General features: G+C 38.9%; 1 protein-coding gene across 1 annotated transcript in view; it reads left to right on the top strand.

The window, feature by feature from the left end:
- NARS2 (asparaginyl-tRNA synthetase 2, mitochondrial) overlaps positions 1–20,494 on the top strand; it is a 64,172-nt gene extending 43,678 nt beyond the window's left edge. The window contains 5 exon segments of the mRNA XM_056561271.1: positions 1,334–1,424; positions 1,427–1,470; positions 7,764–7,861; positions 15,084–15,110; positions 20,142–20,494. Of these exon segments, the coding sequence (XP_056417246.1) occupies positions 1,334–1,424; positions 1,427–1,470; positions 7,764–7,861; positions 15,084–15,110; positions 20,142–20,286 (405 nt within the window). The 3' untranslated portion in view covers positions 20,287–20,494.
- Positions 20,495–21,580: the final 1,086 nt, after the last annotated feature.

The following is a 21,580-nucleotide window of genomic DNA, read 5'->3' as shown; positions in this document are numbered from 1 at the left end:
ATATATACACATATATATATATATATATATATATATATATATATATATACGGTATATATGTGTGTGTATATGTATATATATTTATATAAAATAATTATATATATAATTCTTTTTATATAAATAGATATATATATATATATATATATATATATAAATATATAATAATTTTTATATAAATATATATACATATACATATATATGTATAGAAAAATTATTATATATAAATATATATTTATATAAAAAGAATTATATATATCTATATAAAAATAATTATATACTTTTTATATAAATATATATATACATATATAAATATGTGTGTGTATATGTATATATATTTTATATAAAAATAATTATATATATATATAATTCTTTTTATATAAATAGATATATATATATATATATATATAATTCTTTTTATATAAATATATATATAATAATTTTTATATAGATATATATACATATATGTATGTATAATGTATATGTATATATATATTTATATAAAAATTATTATTTATATATATATATATATATATATATATATATAATTTATATAAAAATAATATATATACCGTATATATAATTTTTATATATAAATATATATAGTTCTTAAAATATATATATATATATATATATATATATATATATATTAAGAATTATATAAAGAATAATATAACTGTTGTCTCGAGCCTTCCCAGGATCCTGTGAGACTTCAGACTGTGCCGAGATCATGTGACAGCAGTGATCTAGAAGGTTAGGCACTGTTTTACGGCTTCAACTAAATAACGATAACTATCATAACCGATTAGTTTGACGATTATTTATTTGATTAATCAGTTTAAAAAAGAAAACTGAATTAGGGGACCAAAGTCAAAAAAAGTTAACGGGAGGAAGTGGGGACCGCATTGTGAAGGGGAAAAACAGAGGGGACCGAATGTGAAGGGTTAACAGGGGGACGAGAGAGAGGGCAGCACCTGAAGGGTTAACCTGGGAAAAGAGAGGGGACAGCACCTGAAGGGTTAACGGGGAAAAGAAGTGGAAAGCACCTGAAGGGGTAAACAGTGGGTAAAGAGACTGAACGGCAACTGAAGGGTCAACAGATAGGAAAGAGAGGGGACAGCACCTGAAGGGTTAACCTATGAGCCTCACTGCAGGGGACAAGGAGCAGTTCACAGACCTTAGTGATGGCCTCCTCCTCCCTGCTTTTGGCAGGTGGCGGGATCGGGCGGCTCTGGTGATGTCAGGACTGAAGGTTTATTGTAGACAACGATTTCATTATTGATTTAATCGATTAACCATCGCAGCCCTACTCTGTTTTTTTTATTTATTCCTGTAGTGGGGATGTGACCTGCAGACAGAACACGAGAAGTATTTGGTCAGACATTGCGGTGATGTTCCTGTCTTCGTCATTAATTACCCATATGACCTCAACCATTCTATGCCCGTGACAATGAAGATGGGCCTCAACATACGGTAAGATGGGGCTCTCACCTGTCAGGGGAAACATTGTCCCGTAGTCGCTACATACACACAACCACACACTCAACTCTGCTACATACATACATACACACACACTCAACTCTGCTACATACATACACACACTCAACTCTGCTACATACACACACACACACACAACTCTGCTACATACATACATACAGACACACACACTCAACTCTGCTACATACATACATACATACACACACACTCAACTCTGCTACATACATACACACACACACTCAACTCTGCTACATACATACACACACACACTCAACACACTCAACTCTGCTACATACACACACACACTCAACTCTGCTACATACATACACACACACACACACAACTCTGCTACATACATACACACACACAACTCTGCTACATACATACACACACACTCAACTCAGCTACATACATACACACACACACTCAACTCTGCTACATACATACATACACACACACACTCAACCCTGCTACATACATACATACACACACACACTCAAATCTGCTACATACATAAACACACACTCAACTCTGCTACATACATACTGTGGCAGTGTGGCAAGGAAGGGGTGTATTTCCCTTGCTAACTCTGCAGAATGCTCCACCTGTGGCCTGATTAATGAGGTATCAGGAAGGGAAAGTGTGTTTAAAAGGAAAAGAAACAGAATAGTTGGGGCTCTCCCTGGTAACAGCATGTCGCTGTAGGGGGAGACACATGGACCCTGTTATGTCGCTGTAGGGGGAGACACACGGACCCTGTTATGTCGCTGTAGGGGGAGACACATGGACCCTGTTATGTCGCTGTAGGGGGAGACACATGGACCCTGTTATGTCGCTGTAGGGGGAGACACACGGACCCTGTTATGTCGCTGTAGGGGGAGACACACGGACTCTGTTATGTCGCTGTAGGGGGAGACACACGGACCCTGTTATGTCGCTGTAGGGGGAGACACACGGACCCTGTTGAGGAAACACACAGCGAACTGTGAGCGGTCCAAGAAGTGAAGACGTGGTGTGAACTGTAACAGGTTGCAGGGGCACATGTTTTATGCTGGCTGAGGGTAGCTCACGAGATAGTAGTCAGGGCATGCTGGTATGTGTAGTCAGTGACCAGACGGTCTAGGACTTTGGTTTGTTCCTGAGTTATGTTTTGTTTTACCTGCAACCTGTCTAAATAAAGCTGGCAAGGTGCCAGGCGTGCATGAATAACCGTTGTCTGCGGGTTTATTGAGTGGAAATGTGTCCCGTGGCCGTGTCCAGGATGATCCCGGAGCTAATCCCCAAGGAGGAATCCTTACAATACACACACACACACTCAACTCTGCTACATACATACACACACAACTCTACTACATACACACACACACACACACACAACTCTGCTACATACATACACACACAACTCTGCTACATACATACACACACACTCAACTCTACTACATACACACACTCAACTCTACTACATACATACACACACACACTCAACTCTACTACATACATACACACACACACACAACTCTGCTACATACATACACACACACACACACTCAACTCTACTACATACATACACACACACACACACAACTCTACTACATACATACACACACACGCACACACACACACAACTCTGCTACATACATACACACACACACACACTCAACTCTACTACATACATACACACACACACACAACTCTGCTACATACATACACACACACACTCAACTCTACTACATACACACACACAACTCTGCTACATACATACACACACACACACTCAACTCTGCTACATACATACACACACACACAACTCTGCTACATACATACACACACACACACACAACTCTGCTACATACATACACACACACTCAACTCAGCTACATACATACATACATACACACTCAACCCTGCTACATACATACACACACACACACTCAACTCTGCTACATACATACACACACACTCAACTCTGCTACATACATACTGTGGCAGTGTGGCAAGGAAGGGGTGTATTTCCCTTGCTATCTCTGCAGAATGCTCCACCTGTGGCCTGATTAATGAGGTATCAGGAAGGGAAAGTGTGTTTAAAAGGAAAAGGAACAGAATAGTTGGGGCTCTCCCTGGTAACAGCATGTCGCTGTAGGGGGAGACACACGGACCCTGTTATGTCGCTGTAGGGGGAGACACACGGACCCTGTTATGTCGCTGTAGGGGGTGACACACGGACCCTGTTATGTCGCTGTAGGGGGAGACACACGGACCCTGTTATGTCGCTGTAGGGGGAGACACACGGACCCTGTTATGTCGCTGTAGGGGGAGACACACGGACCCTGTTATGTCGCTGTAGGGGGAGACACACGGACCCTGTTGAGGAAACACACAGCGAACTGTGAGCGGTCCAAGAAGTGAAGACGTGGTGTGAACTGTAACAGGTTGCAGGGGCACATGTTTTATGCTGGCTGAGGGTAGCTCACGAGATAGTAGTCAGGGCATGCTGGTATGTGTAGTCAGTGACCAGACGGTCTAGGACTTTGGTTTGTTCCTGAGTTATGTTTTGTTTTACCTGCAACCTGTCTAAATAAAGCTGGCAAGGTGCCAGGCGTGCATGAATAACCGTTGTCTGCGGGTTTATTGAGTGGAAACGTGTCCCGTGGCCGTGTCCAGGATGATCCCGGAGCTAATCCCAAAGGAGGAATCCTTACAATACACACACACACTCAACTCTGCTACATACATACACACACACACACACACAACTCTACTACATACACACACACACAACTCTGCTACATACATACACACACACACTCAACTCTACTACATACACACACTCAACTCTACTGCATACATACACACACACACAACTCTACTACATACACACACAACTCTGCTACATACACACACACACAACTCTGCTACATACATACACACACACACACTCAACTCTACTACATACACACACTCAACTCTACTACATACATACACACACACACAACTCTACTACATACACACACTCAACTCTGCTACATACATACACACACACTCAACTCTACTACATACACACACACAACTCTGCTACATACATACACACACACACAACTCTACTACATACACACACAACTCTGCTACATACATACACACACTCAACTCTACTACATACACACACTCAACTCTACTACATACATACACACACACACACACTCAACTCTACTACATACACACACTCAACTCTACTACATACATACACACACACACTCAACTCTACTACATACATACATACACACACACGCACACACACACACAACTCTGCTACATACATACACACACACACTCAACTCTACTACATACATACACACACACACACAACTCTGCTACATACATACACACACACTCAACTCTACTACATACACACACTCAACTCTGCTACATACATACACACACACACTCAACTCTACTACATACACACACACAACTCTGCTACATACATACACACACACACAACTCTACTACATACACACACACACACAACTCTGCTACATACATACACACACACACTCAACTCTACTACATACACACACTCAACTCTACTACATACATACATACACACACACACACACACACTCAACTCTACTACATACATACACACACACGCACACACACACACACAACTCTGCTACATACATACACACACACACTCAACTCTACTACATACATACACACACACACAACTCTGCTACATACATACACACACACTCAACTCTACTACATACACACACACAACTCTGCTACATACATACACACACACACACTCAACTCTGCTACATACATACACACACACTCAACACTACTACATACATACACACACACACACACTCAACTCTACTACATACATACACACACACACACACTCAACTCTACTACATACATACATACACACACACTCAACTCTACTACATACACACACACACACAACTCTGCTACATACATACACACACACACACACACTCAACTCTGCTACATACTCCTGTAAAAACAGGAGCAATTCGGTGACAACCTGAAGAAAAGTTTATGTATTCTTTACTCCAGGGGGCGCTGCGCAGGGCTGTACAGTATGAGAGATAACAAGAACAGATTGATAAGAGAGATGATAACATGAGGAAAGTTTCTGTATCCTCCCCACTGGGGTCATAAGAAGTTGTAGAGAGTGAGCGATTAGAGCAGTGGTCTCCAACCTGCGGACCTCCAGATGTTGCAAAACTACAACTCCCAGCATGCACCTGAAGAAAAGTTCCTTTATGTCCTCTTGGGTCATTAAAGGGGTACTCCACTGGAAAACATTTTCTTTTAAATCAATTGGTGCCAGAAAGTTATACAGCTTTGTAAATGACTTCTATTAAAAAATCTTAGTTATTTTCTGTTTGAATTTCCTTTCTGTCTTACCACAGTGCTCTCTGCTGACACCTCTGTCCATTTTAGGAACTGTCCGGAGCAGGAGACGTTTGCTATGGGGATTTGCCCCCTACTCTGCACAGTTCTTAAAATGGACAGAGGTGTCAGCAGAGAGCACTGCGCTCGTGATTCAGCAAAGAGCACTGTGTTCCAAAAAGAAAAAAATTTCCTCTGTAGTATTCAGCAGCCAATAAGTACTGGAAGGATTAAGATTTTATCATTTATAAATCTGCTTAACTTTCTGGCACCAGTTGATTTAAAAACAATGTTTTCCAGTGGAGTACCCCTTTAAAGATTGGCTGTGATTGGTAAGAGAGGTGGGAGCAGCGACCGCACCTCTATTCGCACGAGGGTGGACAACCGCCGCATGGTCTCGTAAATAGTGCCCAACCCAAAAAAAAAAAATTCTCAGACGATGCTGCAGTACCGTAAGTCGCCACTAGGGATAGTATGGCATTTGCAAGTAGTTTTCAAGTAGATCAGTGTTTCCCAACCAGGGTTCCTCCAGCTGTTGCAAAACTACAACTCCCAGCATGCCCGGACAGCCTTTGGCTGTCCGGGCATGCTGGGAGTTGTAGTTTTGCAACCACTGCTCGGAACACAGGTTGGGAAACACTGCGGTCGATAGTGGAAATTGCTTAAAGGGAAATGTGGGCACTTGTTTCACAAAAATGTTTGTCCTCAAGCTAAAAGAGTGTAGAAAGTGTTGCTATTTAAAGGGGTACTCCGGTGGAAAACTTTTTTTTTTTTTTTTTTTTTTTTTTTTTTTAATCAACTGGTGCCAGAAAGTTAAACAGATGTGTAAATTACTTCTATTAAAAAATCTTACTCCTTCCAGTACTTATTAGCTGCTGAATACTACAGAGGGAATTCTTTTCTTTTTGGAACACAGAGCTCTCTGTTGACATCACGAGCACAGTGCTCTCTGCTGACACCTCTGTCCATTTTAAGAACTGTCCAGAGTAGGAGAAAATGCCCATAGAAAACATATGCTTCTCTTGACAGTTCCTAAAATGGACAGAGATGTCAGCAGAGAGCACTGCGCTCGTGATGTCAGCGGAGAGCTCTGTGTTCCAAAAAGGAAAGAATTTCCTCTGTAGTATTCAGCAGCTAATAAGTACTGGAAGGATTAAGATTTTTTAGTAGAAGTCATTTACAAATCTGTTTAACTTTATGGCACCAGTTGATTTAAAAAACAAAAAGTTTTCCACCGGAGTACCCCTTTAAAAAAAAAAAAAAAAAAAAAAAAAGATATTTTTTTATTTTATTTATATATATATATATATATATATATATAATATAGATATATATATATGATATAGATATAGATATAGATATAGATAGATAGAGATATATACATATTTATTTATTTTTTTTTACAGTGCAAACTGACAGCAGTTTCACGTGTTATTGAGGATTCGGCAGTAATCTGGCAAAAAAGAAAAACATGGTGGGGGGCAGACACAAGAAAGAGGGGTGATAAGCGGAAGAAAAGTTCCTGTCGTCCCTTTATTTATACAGACCCTAGTGACCCCATGTAGGAGGATGTAATGATTATTTTTCGGACTATCACCCCTCTTACCAGTCACTGCCTGTTTTTGTCATCTCTCTCCTGGACACGGACCCTGGAGTAGTGCAGGAACTTTTCTTCATGTTGTCACCCCTCTAACCCATCACAGCCTGTAAACCTTATTATCGATACAAACCTACCCCCCCCCCCCCTCCCGATTCTGAAGGCGATTAGTCCGCTAATGCCCTCTGGAGGACAGTGAAGGTATTACCGCAAGTCTATAAGGTAGGTCTCATCATATTGTCTACTCCAGGTCGCTGCTGTGGATCTGCTCGTTCCAGGGATCGGAGAGCTTTTCGGCGGAAGCTTGAGAGAAGAAAGACTTCACAAACTGCAGTCACGTTTGGACACGTACGTCATTTCATTTTTATAGCTAAAGAGTAATTCTATATCTATCTATTATCTAGAGTCACGGCCGTAAATGTTGGCACCCCTGAAATTTTTCTAGAAAATGAAGTATTTCTCACAGAAAAGGATTGCAGTAACACATGTTTTCCTATGCACATGTTTATTCCCTTTGTGTGTATTGGGACTAAACCAAAAAAGGGGGGAAAAAAAGCAAATTGGACATAATGTCACCAAACTCCAAAAATGAGCTGGACAAAATTATTGGCACCCTTAACTTAATATTTGGTTACACACCCTATGGAAAAAATCAGTGACTGGGACTGAAATCAGTGTCTTCCTATAACCATCAATAAGCTTCTTGCACCTCTCAGCCGGAATGTTGGACCACTCTTCCTTTACAAACTGCTCCAGGTCTCTTATTGGAAAGCGCCTTTTCCCAACAGTAATTATAAGATCTCTCCACAGGTGATCAATGGGATTTAGATCTGGACTCATTGCTGACACTTCAGAACTCTCCTGTGCTTTGTTGCCATCCATTTCTGGGGCTTTTTGACGTATGTTTGGGGTCATTGTCCTGCTGGAAGACCCAAGATCTCGGATGCAAACCCAGCTTTCTTACACTGGGCTGTACAGTGTGACCCAAAATCCATTGGTAATCCTCAGATTTCATGATGTCTTGTACACATTCAAGGGCACCAGTGCCAGAGGCAGCAAAACAACCCAAAACATCACTGACCTCCACCATATGTCACTGTAGGTACTGTGCTCTTTTCTTTGTAGGCCTCATTCCGTTTTCGGTAAACGGTAGAATGATTTGCTTCACCAAAAAGCTCTATCTTGGTCTCATCTGTCCACAAGACGTTTTCCCAGAAGGATTTTGGTTACTCAAGTTCATTTTGGCAAAATGTAGTCTTGCTTTTATGTCTCTGTGTCAGCAGTGGGGTCCTCCTGGGTCTCCTCCATAGTGGGGTCCTCCTGGGTTCCTCCATACTGGGGTCCTCCTGGGCCTCCTCCATAGTGGGGTCCTCCTGGGCCTCCTCCATAGTGGGGTCCTCCTGGGTCTCCTCCATAGTGGGGTCCTCCTGGGTCTCCTCCATAGTGGGGTCCTCCTGGGTCTCCTCCATAGTGGGGTCCTCCTGGGTCTCCTCCATAGTGGGGTCCTCCTGGGTCTCCTCCATAGCGTTTCATTTAATTTAAATGTCGACGGATAGTTCGTGCTGACACTGATGCTCCCTGAGCTTGCAGGACAGCTTAAATATCTTTGGAACTTGTTTGGGGCTGCTTATCCACCATCTGGACTATCCTGCATTGACACATTTCATCAATTTTTCTCTTCCGTCCACGCCCAGGGAGATTAGCTACAGTGCCATGAGTTGCAAACTTCTTGATAATGTTGCGCACTGTGGACAAAGGCAAATCTAGATCTCTGGAGATGGACTTGTAACCTGGAGATTGTTGATATTTTTCCACAATTTTGGTTCTCAAGTCCTCAGACAGTTCTCTTCTCCTCTTTCTGTTGTCCATGCTTAGTGTGGCACACACAGACACACAATGCAAAGACTAAGTGAACTTCTCTCCTTTTTATCTGCTTTCAGGTGTGATTTTTATATTGCCCACACCTGTTCCTTGCCCGAGGTGAGTTTAAACGACCATCACATGCTGGAAACAATCTTATTTTTCCACAATTTTGAGAGGGTGACAATAATTTTGTCCAGCCCATTTTTGGAGTTTGGTGACATTATGTCCAATTTGCTTTTTTTCCTCCTTTTTTGGTTTAGTTCCAATACACACAAAGGGAATAAACATGTGTATAGCAAAACATGTGTTACTGCAATCCTTTTCTGTGAGAAATACTTCATTTTATAGAAACATTTCAGGGGGGGGGCAACATTTACGGCCATGACTGTGTGTATTTATCTCATATCTATCTATCTATATATCTATCTATCTCCTATATATCTATCTCATATATATCTATCTCATATCTATCTATCTATCTCATATCTATCCATCTCATATCTATCTATCTCCTATCTATCTATCCATCTCATATCTATCTATCTCCTATCTATCTATCTCTTATCTATCAATCTCATATCTATCTCATATCTAGGAACAGGAGAATACAGCAGCACACTGCTAGCACAAAGAAATAGATAAAACATGAAAAGCTATACAGCTGTAGTGCAATAAATGAAGAAATGAAATTATAGAACAGTGAGGTACTTAGCTTGCAAGTTTGGCAGCCAAATAGCTTGGACCGTCCCATATCTATCTATCTCATATCTATGTATTTATCTATCTCATATCTATCTATCTCATATCTATGTATTTATCTATCTCATATCTATCTATTTCATATCTATCTCATATCTATCTATCTCATATCTATCTATCTCATATCTATCTATCTCATATCTATCTATCTCATATCTATCTATCTCATATCTATCTATCTATCTCATATCTATCTATCTCACATCTATCTATCTCATATCTATCTCATATCTATCTCATATCTATCTCATATCTATCTATTTCATATCTATCTATCTATCTATCTATCTATTATCTATCTATCTCCTATCTATCTATCTATCTCATATCTATCTATCTCATATCTATCTATCTCATATCTATCTATCTCATATCTATCTATCTATCTATCTCATATATAACTATCTATCTCATATCTATCTATCTATATATCTCATATCTATCTATCTATCTCATATCTATCTATCTATCTATCTATCTCATATCTATCTATCTCATATCTATCTCTCTCATATCTATCTATCTATCTCATATCTATCTATCTATCTCATATCTATCTATCTATCTATCTCATATCTATCTATCTCCTATCTATCTATCTCATATTTATCTATCTATCTATCTCATATCTATCTATCTATCTCATATCTATCTATCTATCTCATATCTATCTATCTCATATCTATCTCTCTCATATCTATCTATCTATCTCATATCTATCTATCTATCTCATATCTATCTATCTATCTATCTATCTCATATCTATCTATCTCCTATCTATCTATCATCCCTCTGTTTGCCCTGTGTCCCTCGTTCCGCTGTGTATAGAAGGATAACACCTGTGTATAGTGAAGCAGGTGGACCTCCTCACACTCAGTACTAGACTTGTTTATACGTTCCGACACATTCTACAAATTCAAGCACAAGGTGCGGCCCCCACCCCTCCCGCGCCGGGGCCGGAGCACTCAGCCATGACACGGCTCCTGCGCTATTTTTAACTCTCGCTCAATTAATTCAATGTACATTTATTAACTTCCCAAATGAGGAGCAGATGACTGCCTCACATGTCCCAGTGTGTGCGCGGGACACAAGGGTTTTATTACCGAGCAGCTGACACCAGTACGAGGAGATTCACAGCCGTATGTTATGGGAGAGAGGATGGCGGTAATAAGAGGCACATGTCTGGAGTTAGGAGATGTCGCCTAATTCCGCGTGTCTGCACAGTCACATTTTCTTCATTCTGATGACGACCTTATACCAGTGTACCCCCAACTGTTGCAAAACTACAACTCCCAGCATGCCCGGACAGCCTTCGGCTGTCCGGGCATGCTGGGAGTTGTAATTTTGCAACAGCTGAAGGCACCCCGGTATAAGGTTGTGCATTGAAGCAGTATTATAGTAGTTATATTCTTGTATATAGGAGCAGTATTATAGTAGTTATATTCTTGTATATAGGAGCAGTATTATAGTATTTATATTCTTGTATATAGGGGCAGTATTATAGTAGTTATATTCTTGTATATAGGAGCAGTATTATAGTATTTATATTCTTGTATATAGGAGCAGTATTATAGTAGTTATATTCTTGTATATAGGAGACAGTATTATAGTAGTTATATTCTTGTATACAGGAGCAGTATTATAGTAGTTATATTCTTATATATAGGAGCAGTATTATAGTAGTTATATTCTTGTATATAAGAGCAGTATTATAGTAGTTATATTCTTGTATATAGGAGCAGTATTATAGTAGTTATATTCTTGTATATAAGAGCAGTATTATAGTAGTTATATTCTTGTATATAGGAGCAGTATTATAGTAGTTATATTCTTGTATATAAGAGCAGTATTATAGTAGTTATATTCTTGTATATTGGGGCAGTATTATAGTAGTTATATTCTTGTATATAGGAGGCAGTGTTATAGTAGATATATTCTTGTATATAGGAGCAGTATTATAGTAGTTATATTCTTGTATATAGGAGGCAGTATTATAGTAGTTATATTCTTGTATATAGGAGCAGTACTATAGTAGTTATATTCTTGTATATAGGAGCAGTATTATAGTAGTTATATTCTTGTATATAGGAGGCAGTATTATAGTAGTTATATTCTTGTATATAGGAGCAGTATTATAGTAGTTATATTCTTGTATATAGGAGCAGTATTATAGCAGTTATATTCTTGTATATAGGGCAGTATTATAGTAGTTATATTCTTGTATATAGGAGGCAGTATTATAGTAGTTATATTCTTGTATATAGAAGCAGTATTATAGTAGTTATATTCTTGTATATAGGAGCAGTATTATAGTAGTTATATTCTTGTATATAGGAGCAGTATTATAGTAGTTATATTCTTGTATATAGGAGGCAGTATTATAGTAGTTATATTCTTGTATATAGAAGCAGTATTATAGTAGTTATATTCTTGTATATAGGAGCAGTATTATAGTAGTTATATTCTTGTATATAGGAGCAGTATTATAGTAGTTATATTCTTGTATATCGGAGTAGTATTATAGTAGTTATATTCTTGTATATAGGGGCAGTGTTATAGTAGTTATATTCTTGTATATAGGAGCAGTATTATAGTAGTTATATTCTTGTATATAGGAGCCAGTATTATAGTAGTTATATTCTTGTATATAGGAGCATTATTATAGTAGTTATATTCTTGTATATAGGAGCAGTATTATAGTAGTTATATTCTTGTATATAGGAGGCAGTATTATAGTAGTTATATTCTTGTATATAGGAGCAGCATTATAGTAGTTATATTCTTGTATATAGGAGGCAGTATTATAGTAGTTATATTCTTGTATATAGGAGTCAGTATTATAGTAGTTATATTCTTGTATATAGGAGCAGTATTATAGTAGTTATATTCTTGTATATAGGAGTCAGTATTATAGTAGTTATATTCTTGTATATAGGAGCAGTATTATAGCAGTTATATTCGTGTATATAGGAGCAGTATTATAGCAGTTATATTCTTGTATATAGGAGCAGTATTATAGTAGTTATATTCTTGTATATAGGAGCAGTATTATAGTAGTTATATTCTTGTATATAGGAGGCAGTATTATAGTAGTTATATTCTTGTATATAGGAGCAGTATTATAGTAGTTATATATTTGGACATAGGAGCACATTTTTTTTATTATATTAGGAAAGCTCCCCTCAGGGTAGGAGTCTATGTATCTGCTCTCTTCTTGAGGTATGGCAGGACTCCTCCGTATGCTGTAATAGGCTCATATATACCCGCAGAATATTCTCTTGACCTCAGTGTAATGTGATCTGTGTCGGGTTACCCACTTGCTATGGAAGAGACGAGGGTGATGGCATTGGGTTTACTCTGGACCGGCTCCTGGCGCTGTCGTCTGCCAGTCCGTGATGTCACTGATCGTACCAGACCTACTTAATACGTGTGGAATTTGTGATGATCGTCTGACTTAGATACGGAGGTTAGGAAGAGTTCAGGTTCTTTATTCTGCCGCCTTTTTAACCACGAAATTCTCTTTTTATCTCGGATTCCTATAGTTTACAATTTTTCCGCTTAATTCTTCTTGTTGCGGCGGTGGCGGTGGCGGCATCAGGTGATGTGGGTTTCAAAGAAAGTAACGGAACGTTCAATGTTCTATTTGTATTCAGTTAGCTGGAGGGTCATGTGACTTGGCCAGGTTGTCCCAAGTGGAGAAATGTGGTATTACACAGTGCCCAGAAAATTAAAGGGAGACCATGTATTATTATGACTATTGTCCTGTGTGGGCACCCCTGTCCTAGGTCAGTGTTTCCCAACCAGGGCTCCTCCAGCTGTTGCAAAACTACAACTCCCAGCATGCCCGGACAGCCATTGGCTGTCCGGGCATGCTGGGAATTGTAGTTTTGCAACAGCTGGAGGCACACTGGTTGGGAAACATTGCTCTAGTGGAATTATTTAAGGGGTACTCCACTGGAAAAAAAAAAATTTTATCAACTGGTGCCAGAAAGATTATATACAGATATATACAGATACATACATTATATACAGATTTGTAAATTACTTCTATTAAAAAATCTTAAAGGGGTTATCCAGGAAAAAACATATATATATATCAACTGGCTCCAGAAAGTTAAGCAAATTTGTAAATTACTTCTATTAAAAAAATCTTAATCCTTTCAGTACTTATGAGCTGCTGAAGTTGAGTTGTTCTTTTCTGTCTAAGTGCTCTCTGATGACACCTGTCTCGGGAACTGTCCAGAGTAGAAGAAAATCCCCACAGCAAACCTCTTCTACTCTGTGCAGTTCCCGAGACAAGCAGAGATGTCAGCAGAGAGCACTGTTGTCAGACAGAAAAGAACAACTCAACTTCAGCAGCTGATAATTATCGGAAGGATTAAGATTTTTTAATAGAAGAAATTTACAAATCTGTTTAACTTTCTGGAGCCAGTTGATATAAAAAAATATATATGTTTTTTCCTGGAATACCCCTTTAATCCTTCCAGTACTTATCAGCTGCTGTATGCTCTACAGGAAGTTCTTTCCTTTTTGATTTCCTTTCTGCCTGACCACAGTGCTCTCTGCTGACACCTCTGTCCATTTTTGGAACTGTCCAGAGTAAGAACAAATCCCCATAGTAAACCTCTCCTGCTCTGGACAGTTCCTGACACGGGCAGAGGTGTCAACAGAGAGCACTGTGGTCAGACAGAAAGGAAAGTCAAAAAGGAAAGAACTTCCTGTGGAGCATAAAGCAGCTGATAAGTACTGGAAGGATTAATATTTTTAAATAGAAGTAATTTACAAATCTGTATAACTTTTTGGCACCAGTTGATTTAATATATATATATATATATATATATATATATATATATATATATATATATATTAAATTTTTTTTTTCAGTGGAGTACCCCTTTAAGAATCAGAAGTTCCATGCTTTTACATATTTTTGCCTTTTCTTCTTCAGGTTGGGACTTACCGATACATACCAGTGGTAAGTTTTTAATTATTACAATATAATATATTTTATGTATATTTATAATTTTTATTTCTATCCCCCGAACCCCCTTTAGCCCTTAAATTAGTCCTTCAGCTTTATCTGTATACTGTGCCTGGAGTCCAGCTGAAAAGGACTTGTGGGCGGAGCATCATCCGCCAATCAGCTGATCTCAGCCAATTGGCATCACCAGGATTGTTCTCAGAGATGGTGATTGGCCGAGAGCTACTGATTGATTCTCTCAGGTGTCCTTTTCAGCACAACGCCAAGCACCTTATACAGCCTCTCTTAACCCCTTAAGGACCAGGGGTTTTTCCATTTTTGCACTTTCATTTTTTCCTCCTTACCTTTAAAAAATCATAACTCTTAAAATTTTGCACCTAAAAATCCATATGATGCTTATCTTTTGCGCCACCAATTCTTCTTTGTAATAACATCAGTCATTTTACCCAAAAATCTACGGCGAAACGGAAAAAAAAAATCATTGTGAGACAAAATTGAAAAAAAACTCATTTTGTTTCTACACCTTATCATTATTGTGTAGGTCCATACGGTGAAAATGATCCCCTACTTATATAGGTGATTTTGTCGCACTTCTGAAAAAAATCATAACTACATGCAGGAAAATGTATACGTTTAAAAATGTCCTTTTCTGACCCTTATAACTTTTAAATTTTTCCGCGTATGGGGCGGTATGAGGGCTCATTTTTTGCGCCATGATCTGGCGTTTTTAGAGGTACCATTTTTGTATTGATCAGACTTTTTGATCGTTTTTTGTTCATTTTTTCATGATATAAAAAGTGACCAAAAATACGGTATATTGGAAATTTTTTGCGCGTACGCCATTGACCGTGCGGTTTAATTAACTATATATTTTTTGAATTCGGACATTTCCGCACGTGGTGATACAACATATGTTTATTTTTATTTACACAGTTTTTTTTTTTTTTTTATGCGAAAAGGGGGGGTGATTCCAACTTTTAATAGGGAAGGGGTTAATTGATCTTTATTCACTTTTTTTTTTCACTTTTTTCTGCAGTGTTATAGCTCGCATAGGGACCTATAACACTGCACACACTGATCTCTTATACTGATCATTGTTATCCCATAGGGACATATAACACTGCACACACTGATCTCTCATCCTGATCATTATTATCCCATAGGGACCTATAACACTGCACACACTGATCTCTTATACTGATCATTATTATCCCATAGGGACATATAACACTGCACACACTGATCTCTTATACTGATCATTATTATCCCATAGGGACATATAACACTGCACACACTGATCTCTTATACTGATCATTATTATCCCATAGGGACATATAACACTGCACACACTGATCTCTTATACTGATCATTATTATCCCATAGGGACCTATAACACTGCACACACTGATCTCTTATACTGATCATTATTATCCCATAGGGACCTATAACACTGCACACACTGATCTCTTATACTGATCATTATTATCCCATAGGGACCTATAACACTGCACACACTGATCTCTTATACTGATCATTATTATCCCATAGGGACCTATAACACTGCACACACTGATCTCTTATACTGATCATTGTTATCCCATAGGGACCTATAACACTGCACACACTGATCTCTTATACTGATCATTATTATCCCATAGGGACCTATAACACTGCACACACTGATCTCTTATACTGATCATTGTTATCCCATAGGGACCTATAACACTGCACACACTGATCTCTTATACTGATCATTGTTATCCCATAGGGACCTATAACACTACACACACTGATCTTTTACATTGATCACTGGTTTCTTATGAGAAATCGATGATTCTGCCACTTGACAGCTCATGCCTGGATCTCAGGTACTGAGCAGTCATTCGGCGATTGGACACCAGGAGGCAGGTAAGGGACCCTCCTGCTGTGTCACAGCTGTTCACAAAGCCGCGATTTCGCCACGTACATCCCGAACAGCCCCCTGAGCTAACCGACAATTATTTACCTTCACTTTAGACACGGCGTTCAACTTTGAACACCGTCGTGGCCCCATGTTATAGAACGGGAGCGGACTCAGGGTGTACAGGTCCTTGGTCCTTAACAGGTTAAAGGGGTACTCCCCTGGAAAACATATTTTTTTTAAATCAACTGGTACCAGAAAGTTAAACAGATTTGTAAATTACTTCTATTTAAAAATCGTAACCCTTCCAGTACTTATCAGCGGCTCTATGTTCCAGAGGAAGTTCTTTTCTCTTTGAATTTCCTTTCTGTCTGACCACAGTGCTCTCTGCTGACATCTCTGTCCATTTTAGGAACTGTCCAGAGTACAAGCAAATCCCCATAGCAAACCTCTCCTGCTCTGGACAGTTCCTAAAATCGACAGAGGTGTCAGTAGAGAGCACTGTGGTCAGACTAGAAAGGAAATTCAAACAGAAAAGAACTTCTGGTGGAGCATATAGCAGCTGATAAGTACTGGAAAGATTTTTTAATAGAAGTAATTTACGAATCTGTTTAACTTTCCGGCACCAGTTGATTTAAAAAAAATAATAAAAAATGTTTTCCAGATGGTACCCCTTTAAAAGTGTTATCCAGGAATAGAATAACAGAGCTAATTTATTCCAAAAACAGCACCACACTTGTCCTCAGGTTGTGTGCGGTATTACAACTTTGCTTCATTTACTTCAGTGGTACTGAGCTGCAATACCACACACAACCTGAGGGCAGGTGTGGTGCTGTTTTTGTTTTGTTTTTTTGTTTTTTTTTTGCAAAAATCTGCTTCGTTTTTCTAATCCTGGATAGCTTCTTTTAATCTCTGCTTCTGGGACATTTTAGAGCATTTTTGTTTAACCCGTTGAGGACATAGACTATTTCAATTTTTTTTTTTCGCATTTTCATTTTTTCCACCTTTCCTTCTAAGAGCCATAAGGCTATGTTCACACGACATAATATTTGCATCACATTTTCCGACCGACCATGACAGGTGCCGGACTCATTAGTCGGCCCTAGGACCGCTCGAAAATACACGATCTCCATAGACAATATAGATTCCGATGAAAGGCAAAGGCCGAGTTTTGAATTTAATTGAAATCCATCTTTACGCAGTGCACTTTATGGTGTGTAATCTTTAACATTTTATATCTTATATATATATATATATATATATATATATATATATATATATATATATAAGCAGTCCAAAATCACAGCACCAGACAGGTCAAGGATCTTCAAAGAAACTGGGTAGTCTTTATTAACCCCACATCAAGAGCAACGTTTCGGCAGTAGTAGCCTTTGTCAAGCATATATATATATATATATATATATATATTTTTTTTTTTTTTAATCGGTATCTTGCCTAAAATTGCTTTATTTTGATAACTTAAAAAAAAATTCGTATACGGGGCTGTATGAGGGCATTTTTGTGTGGTAATCTGTAGGTTTTTTTTATTACCGTTTTTGTTTGCATGGAATTTTTTGATCCCTTTTCTTAAAAATTTTTCTTGTATATGTGGTGACCACTGGTGTCCGTCATTAGATAGCAGCCGGTACTCACCTGGTATGGAGCAACCCCAGCTCATGCACCTGCTTCATGTTACACAAGGACACGTGTGCCTTACATATGCGCTGCGAGACTTCAAGGGGCTAAAGGTTTTATCAGAATAGAGGATAAGTGTCTGATCGTGGGGGTCCGACAGCTGGGACCTCCATGATCTCCAGAACGGGCCCCGTCTCTCACCTCTGAGCACTGTGAATCATCACTGTGGCCGGTGACTGGCTATGCGGGCGGTCATTGCCGACGCCAGTGGGGGCCGAAACGCTCAGAGATAAGGCTGCATTCACACCACATTTTTGCAATACGGTTCCCGTATACGGTTTTAGTGTATAAACCGTATGGAACCATATTGCATACGGTATGTATAGACATGTCATTGCAAACCGTACGCCAAACGTAGCATCCAGTTGGTACGTTCTGCATCATTTACGGTTTAATCCGTTTTTTTTCCCATACACAAAACCGTACTCTACTACGGTTTTATGTCCGAGGGAAAAAACTGATAGAAACCGTATAATGTTCTTGGTGGTCTATGGGAACCTTACAGACCTGTAAGTGCGTACGGTTCCATCCGGTTTGCACCATACGGTTTTTGACTTCACAGTTTTTTTTTCTTGGAATTTCAATCAAACAAGTGAAACTTTATTCATAATGGAGTGGAAAATTTAAAACGTATACGTTTTTTTTCTTAAAAAACTTATGCAACCAGACATCATTTTTCAAACTGTATACAGTTTAAAATTTGTACACACGTTTTGATACAGTTTAGTCAGGTTTTGAGGAATCCGTTTTTCATCAAAAACCTGATACGGGAACTGTATTTTCAAAAATGTGGTGTGAATGCAGCCTAAGGCTGCATTCACACCACGTTTTTGCAATACAGTTCCCGTATACGTTTTCTATGTGAAAACCGTACGGAACTGTATTGAAAACTGTACGTACTGACTCTCCAATGAAATCCGTACGCCAAAAGATGCATCAGGTTGTGTCCGTTTTGCATCCTGTACGGTTTTGTCAGTTTTTTTTTTCCCTGTACCCAAAACCGTAGCCTACCACGTTTTTTTTGGTCTGGGTGAAAAACTGTATTAAACCGTATACGTTTTTTTTTAAACATGGGAGTCAATGGGAACCGTACAGAACTGTATGTGCGTACGGTTCCATCCGGTTTTCACCATACGGTTTTTGATTTTGCACAGTTTTGCACAGTGGTTGAAATTTGTCCACACGTTTTGATACAGTTTAGTCCGGTTTTGAGGAATCCGTTTTTCATCAAAAACCTGATACGGGATTTGTATTGCATAAACGTGGTGTGAATGCCGCCTAAGAGACACACCACCCCCCACCCCCACCCTACAATTAGCCCCTAAGTGATCAGTTTTAGTAGCCGGATAACCCATTTTGCCTCTTAAATCCAAACCATGTGAAAATAAATATATAAATATCGGACTCTCATTTTTTCCTCTTCTCTACAGGTATTTAGATCTACGACGGTTCGGATCTGTTCCGCACGGAGGTTTCGGCATGGGGTTCGAACGGTATCTGCAGTGCATTCTGGGAGTCGATAACATCAAAGATGTTATCCCGTTTCCAAGATTTCCATATTCGTGCCTCCTATAAGACTATATGGCGCAGAGATCTAATGAATGGTAAATGGAGGAAAGCCATTCAATGGGGGAGATTTATCCAAACCTGCTGAGTTGCCCATAGCAACCAATCAGATCGCTTCTTTCACTTTGCAGAGGCCTTTTTAAAAATGAAAGTAGCGATTTGATTGGTTGCTATGGGCAACTGGGTAACTTTTCCTCTGGACAGGTTTTGATAAATCTCCCCCAATGACTTTCCTCCGTTTAACATTCATCAAAACCTGTCCAGAGGAAAAGTTGCCGAGTTGCCCATAGCAACCAATCAGATCGCAGCTTTCATTTTTTTTTTTTTAAAAGGCCTCTGCAAAATGAAAGCAGCGATCTGATTGGTTGCTATGGGCAACTCAGCAACTTTTCCTCTGGACAGGTTTTGATGAATGTTAAACGGAGGAAAGTCATTGGGGGAGATTTATCAAAACCTGTCCAGAGGAAAAGTTACCCAGTTGCCCATAGCAACCAATCAGATCGCTACTTTCATTTTTAAAAAGGCCTCTGCAAAGTGAAAGAAGCGATCTGATTGGTTGCTATGGGCAACTGGGTAACTTTTCCTCTGGACAGGTGTTGATAAATCTCCCCCTAATGTGAAGACGGAAAATATTGTGGCCAAAAACATAGAGGGAAAAACTGGAGAATGTTGTCCGCAACGGAGGAATAATTGTTTTTTGTTTTTTTATTTATAAAAACATAACTTTATTTACAAATACATACATTTTTATTATATATTTTTTCTTCTTGCACCCGTCATTTGAGCTTTCTGTTTTTATCAAAAAATATTTATAGGGTTTTTTATGGGGTGGGGTTGAAGGCAAAGAGACCAAAATAAAATGCCATCCCTGCTCCTCTCCTTAGGGTCTATTCACACGGCAGAATTTCCGCTTGCGGAATTCCGCCTCAAATTAAAGCCCATAGACTTCTATGGGATTCCGCACGGAATCCCATAGAAGTCTATAGGCTTTAATTTGAGGCGGAATTCCTCAAGTGGAAATTTTGCCGTGTGAATAGACCCTTACAGGACCTATACATGGACCCGTCTTATTTTTGGTCTTCACATCAGTTATTATTACAGTTGTTCTATTAAACCGCAAGGGGAAGTTATTATCTTAAAAATACTTAGAAGGGTTCTCCAGCCCCAGAATTTTTTTTTTTTTATAGGCTCAGTGATGACAATTATTTTTATATATCAACTGGCTCCAGAAAGTTAAACAAATTTGTAAATTACTTCTAGTAAAAAAATCTTAATATTTCCAGTACTTATCAGCTGCTGAAGT

The sequence above is a fragment of the Hyla sarda genome, chromosome 2 (assembly GCF_029499605.1).
Source record: "Hyla sarda isolate aHylSar1 chromosome 2, aHylSar1.hap1, whole genome shotgun sequence".
NCBI lineage: Eukaryota > Metazoa > Chordata > Amphibia > Anura > Hylidae > Hyla > Hyla sarda.
The sequence above is the reverse complement of the archived record's forward strand: the minus strand, read 5'-3'. Positions and strand labels throughout refer to the sequence as shown.